General features: G+C 44.1%; 1 protein-coding gene across 2 annotated transcripts in view; it reads right to left on the bottom strand.

The window, feature by feature from the left end:
* Positions 1 to 2595: 2595 nt before the first annotated feature.
* cib2 (calcium and integrin binding family member 2) overlaps positions 2596 to 6000 on the bottom strand; it is a 290432-nt gene continuing 287027 nt past the window's right edge. The window contains exon 6 of one of the 2 annotated variants that reach the window (XM_043680152.2): positions 2596 to 3918. In XM_043680152.2, the coding sequence (XP_043536087.1) occupies positions 3897 to 3918 (22 nt within the window). In that variant the 3' untranslated portion in view covers positions 2596 to 3896. The remainder of the gene's footprint in view (positions 3919 to 6000) is intronic. The other variant, XM_087981963.1, reaches the window with a different exon arrangement.

The following is a 6000-nucleotide window of genomic DNA, read 5'->3' as shown; positions in this document are numbered from 1 at the left end:
AGAACATGATCCAGCTGTAATGCAGCGTAGTTATATCACAGTTGTCCTATAATGCCATCCAGTTATAACATGGTTTTGCTATTTAGCTGTCCATTTATACCACAATTCTCCTATAAAGCAGTCCAGTTTTACGATAGAGGTAAAAACAATGACTGCAGATGCTGGAAACTAGATTCTGGATTAGTGGTGCTGGGAGAGCACAGCAGTTAAGGCAGCATCCAAGGAGCACCAATGCATCTTGTCCACATCCTGCACCTCCACCCTCAGACCCCACCCCTCCAACCGTAACAAGGACAGAACGCCCCTGGTGCTCACCTTCCACCCTACCAACCTTCGCATAAACCAAATCATCCGCTGACATTTCCGCCACCTCCAAAAAGACCCCACCACCAGGGATATATTTCCCTCCCCACCCCTTTCCGCCTTCCGCAAAGACCGTTCCCTCCGTGACTACCTGGTCAGGGCCAGGCACCCCTACAACCCACCCTCCCATCCTGGCATTTTCCCCTGCCACCGTAGGAACTGTAAAACCTGCGCCCACACCTCCTCCCTCACCTCTATCCAAGGCCCTAAAGGAGCCTTCCACATCCATCAAAGTTTTACTTGCACATCCACTAATATCATTTATTGTATCCGTTGCTCCCGATGCGGTCTCCTCTACATTGGGGAGACTGGGCGCCTCCTAGCAGAGCGCTTTAGGGAACATCTCCGGGACACCCGCACCAATCAACCACACCGCCCTGTGGCCCAACATTTCAACTCCCCCTCCCACTCTGCCAAAGACATGGAGGTCCTGGGCCTCCTTCACCGCCGCTCCCTCACCACCAGACGTCTGGAGGAAGAACGCCTCATCTTCTGCCTCGGAACACTTCAACCCCAGGGCATCAATGTGGACTTCAACAGTTTCCTCATTTCCCCTTCCCCCACCTCACCCTCGTTCCAAACTTCCAGCTCAGCACTGTCCACATGACTTGTCCGGACTTGCCCTACCTGCCTATCTCCTTTTCCACCTATCCACTCCACCCTCTCCTCCCTGACTTCATCCCCTCCCCCACTCACCCATTGTACTCTATGCTACTTTCTCCCCACCCCCACCCTCCTCTAGCTTATCCCTCCACGCTTGAGGCTCACTGCCTTTATTCCTGATGAAGGGCTTTTGCCCGAAACGTCGATTTCGCTGCTCCTTGGATGCTGCCTGAACTGCTGTTCTCTTCCAGCACCAGTTTTAAGATAGCCCAGCTATAATTTGGATCAATTGTATGGAATCCTGTTTGATACGGCACCGTCCAATGAGATATTGTTTGGTTGCTCTGGTAGTATCCCTACCTCTGGATCAGGAGGGCTCAAGTCTTGAAATGTCACAACACTCAAGGATTCGGGTCAGGTGATGGAAGGTGGGATTACTGTAGAGTCATAGAGTCATAGAGTCATACAGCATGGGAACAGACCCTTTGGTCCAACTCATTGTCCCATTTGCCAGAAATTGACCCGTATCCCGCTAAACCATTCCTATTCAACTAGATGCCTTTTAAATGCTGTAATTGTACCACCATTCCCTTTGGCAACTCATTCCGTTACCCCTCAGGTCCTTTTTAAATCTTTCCCCTTCTCACTTTAAACCTATCCCCTCTTGGTTTGGACTCCTTCACCCTAAGGAAAAAAACCTTGTCTATTCACCCAATCCATGCTCGGCATGATTTTATAAACCACTACCCTCAGCCTCTGACACTCTAAGGAAGAAAGCCCCAGCCTATTCAGCCTCTCCCTTTAGCTCAAACCATCTAGTCACGGCAAACATCCTTAGTTAAATATTTTCTTAACCCTCTCAAGTTTAACAACAACCTTCTTATATTAGGGCAACCAGAACTGAATGCAATATTCTAAAAGTGGCCTCACCAATGTCTTGTACAGCTGCACCATGACCTCTACTCAGTGCACTGTAATGACCAGTAAAGTCGAGAGTGTGATGCCGGAAAAGCACCGCAGGTCAGGCAGCATCCGAGGAATGGGAGAATCAATGTTTTGGACAAAAGCCCTTCATCAGGAATGCTTCTTCACTATCCTGTCAACCTGCAACTCCACTTTCAAGGCATTATAAACCTGCACTCCAAGGTCTCTTTGTTTGGCAACACCCCCCCAGGTCCCAACCAATAGATGTATAAGTCCTGCCTTGTCAAAATGCAGCATCTCACATTTTTCGAAATTAAACTTGGTCTGCTGCTCCTCAGCCCATTGGCCCATCTGATCAAGGCTCCATTGTACTTTGAGATAATCTTCTCTGCAGTTCACTACACGGCCTATTTTGGTGCCACCTGCAAACTTACTAACATGTCTCCTAAATTCACATCCAAATCATTTAGATAAATGACAGGAACATTTGAAGCTTTGGTGTTATAGGCTTGATGGGGTTAAGGACCTCTTTTAATATGATGTGATTATACTATCCTATACGATACGCTGAATAAATGACGTCCCATTTATCACGAAGGTGTGTAATAATGTCTCTGAACTGGTGATTAGAACAGTCCAATTATAACACTGTTCTGCTATAATTCTTTTTTGCAGTTTTGCTGTAACTTACCTTCACCTTATGGACCCTAAAAGCCACATTATCAGGATATCTAATGTGTGAAGAACTGAAGGTACTAGAATTCCTGTGAGCTACACAGTTAATGATGCCAGTAAAATGTGTAACACCAACTAAGAATACACTTGGAGCTGCCAGTTTGCTTCCAATTGTTTATTAAGACAACAAGCAACAGAAAAGCCATCTCTTCAAAATATATCCTGAAGCTCTCACTGAGCCAGGAGACTGGAAAAGGAGATATCAGTGGGCAACAAACAAACAGCAAAATCATTTTAAAAAGGAGGAGGTGTGGAGGTTGGAAGAACTAAGCAATACATGGGGAGATCCCAGAGGCAGATAAATCCAAGCAGTTTCGTAGCAGAGCCCTTCTACTGGACTGTATCACAGTCTCATGATTGTCATTGTGCACCAATAATCAGATACCAGGATATAAAAAACGACAGGGGCAGCAGGAGGAGAGGGGGAAGAAGGAAAAGTTCATGCAGTTTGATGCTGAAGATTGCATAGCTGGTCAGGAAATGGTCTTCGGTGTCTCCTTGCTCCTAGTGCTGGTCACTGTTTCAGCAGTTCAACCCCATCCACTCCCAGAATGCAAACATCAAGTCAAATTGACCCTCAAACAATAACATTGTGATCTTGCAAAGAATTGCTTTTGTTCTCGAGTGCCGTTGGCTTTCTCATGGGAGAAGTATATAAAATCAAAAGGCCCAGGGAGCTCGCAGAGTCTGTGCACGATTGCACCGGCAACCAATGTCTACCAGGAGGAAAGAGGCGAATGTGTCTCCTCATTTCAAGCAACCGACCTTGAGTTGTCATTAATACATCAGACAGCAAGCAATTACAAAACCTCCATAGAAATGTTTCTGTGCTATCTCGATAAAGCGCCTTTGCCTGTCCTGATAGAAAATACTGTTGTTTAAAGAGGTTTTAGCCCTAGGGAGTTTTCCTGTGCTTCCTGTGTGTATAAACTGCACCTTTCACTTTCTCATCCACCTTGGCCTCCAGTAGTAAGTTCCGAAAGATATAAGAGACAGGAGATTGCTAGATGCTCTGGAATAGCCATGCCCAGGTGTAGAACCATGAACATTTGTTCCAGAGGCCTTCAAAAGTCAAATCGCTGAGAGCTGAGTGTGACAGGTTTTCCATTCACCTGCAATTCAGGAAGCCCATTGCCCAGTCACACAGACAAGGAGCAGAGGCTTCATGTCTTCGGCCAAATGGGCTGCAAATCCAATCAAAGAGTCCAACAGATCATGGGATCGGAGCAAACTAGCCTCAATTTCCCACGTAGCTGTCTCATTGCCTGTCTTCAGATCCGAATGTGGAAAGTGCTATAGAAATGAGACACAGAGAAAACACAACTAGATAAAGAACTCCAGGTTTGAATGTGTCAATAAATAATCCCATTCCTCTCCCCATCCATCTCTCCATTCCCCTCCCCTCCCCTCCCCTCCCCAAAAATATTCCAGGCAGGCAAAACTGGTTGAAAGATATAACGCGCTAAAGATCAATCCAGGTAGGAATTGCAATTTGGATCTGGTGTGACTGCAGCTCACTATAAGATAACCTAAATAAATGATAGTTATATAGACTACACTGTAAGCAGAATTAAAAACTAAGTTAATCTCTTACCTTGTAGAACTAGGGTAAGACTTAATATCACTTTGTATTTTGTGAGGGAACAGAAACTGTAAGTTTGAAACTGGTGGAAGAACCTTTGGTAATCTTCACAGAGTCTTGTAGCCAAAGAAAGCAACCAGCAGATAATATTGGCAGAAATGGAAAAGTAACCAGGAGGGAGACTGAGGTATTCAAACTTGAAAGATGGAAAATGAAGATTCTACATTTGAGACTAACTACAGCGATGGAGAATTAAAACCTAGTTTCCAGAGGCCTATGGGAAACCTCTGATTTTTCTCAATGAAAGTAAATAATGTTATGATGTCATAACATATAAGAGAACTCTTGGGGGAAGTAAGAAGTGATTCTAAAGGCCTGGCACTGTGGATGTATGTAATGATGTTAACATAATCATATTTGATTTGTTTAATTTGTTCTAACTGCAATAAACCTTGTTCTGAAGAAGGATTACTGGACTTGAAACGTTAATCTGCTTTCTCTCCACAGATGCTGCCTGACCTGCTGAGTTTTTCCAGCAATTTCTGATTTGTTGCAATAAAGTTTGTACCTTCTGCATTAGGTTTTGCAGTGTAGTTAAAATGAGGTGTTCAGATTTCACTTGAAATGTTAATGTGTTCAGGCAGGTGACCACCCAATCCCCACATCCTTCACACATGGATAGTGGGAGACCACAGTATGGAAATTAATTAACTGCATAAAGCCTTTCCTGGCAATGGGAGGTGTGTGAGTCAGGTCTACAGACCATGAGTCCTTCACACTTGGTACCAGGGCAGGAGTCTGCAGACAGGAGAACTATGTTGTGTAATTTCCTTGTCAGTGAGACCATTACAGACCAATTTGGAGCATGGATCAGTGTCAATTTCTGGAATGATTTACAAAGCAATTTCCTACAAATCCAATATATGCAGCCTTGCAGAGCAGATTAGAGAGTGCCAAGTCACACTGTTAATGCCACCATTAAGCTACTCAGAGGCTCCCAGAGTTATATCTTAGCTTGTTAAAATGAAATGACTGGCAGTCACAGAGGATTCTAAAGCTTTTCTGTTCACATCACATTCCACAATAGCATTGCCCTTTGCTCAGTGAGGCTAGTTTAATGAACAATCAGTATTTTAAGAAAAATAACTTGGATTTATGAAGTAAAAACAGAGTGCTGGAAAAACTCAACAAGTCTGGCATCATCCGTGGAGAAAAACAATTAATATTTCAAGTTGAATATGACTGCTTCAAATTTCATATTTTATATCAGACTTAAAATGTTACCTCTGTTTCTCTATCCATTAATCCTCCCAGGCCTTTTGAGTTTCTCCAGCACTGTCTGTGTACATTTCAGATTTCCAGCATCTGGAGTGCTTTGGTTTTATTGAATTTGCAAAGTATTTGTGTTGAGCTTTACACTGACAAACAAGTTTTTTGAATGACTTGGAAATATAACAATGGAAGGAGGTGGAGGAAGAAATATGAAGATATATTTTGGAAATGAATAAGAAATGTTGTGTAGGATATTGTTGCAGTGATATGGGGCCCCTGCCTGTGAAGAATCAACGAGAACTCACGTTGTTTCCAAGGAACAGCCTGTGATCAGGCACTTAACTTGCACCATTGGGCCCACACATGATTAAGACTCCTGGAGGGGAGAAATTCCACCCCGATAGCTTCTGGTCTATCAGAGGATGGAAGCTCTTTATTGCTGGTAGTACCATTGGATGAAGGGCTGCTTCTGGTAATGCACTGAGGCTGAACCCCAAGATCAATGCTGGATCGCAGAACAC

This window comes from Chiloscyllium plagiosum, unplaced genomic scaffold, assembly GCF_037043375.1.
Source record: "Chiloscyllium plagiosum isolate Xiang-an unplaced genomic scaffold, Cpla_swu_hap1 HiC_scaffold_42, whole genome shotgun sequence".
NCBI lineage: Eukaryota > Metazoa > Chordata > Chondrichthyes > Orectolobiformes > Hemiscylliidae > Chiloscyllium > Chiloscyllium plagiosum.
This window is presented reverse-complemented; position numbering and strand designations above follow the sequence as displayed.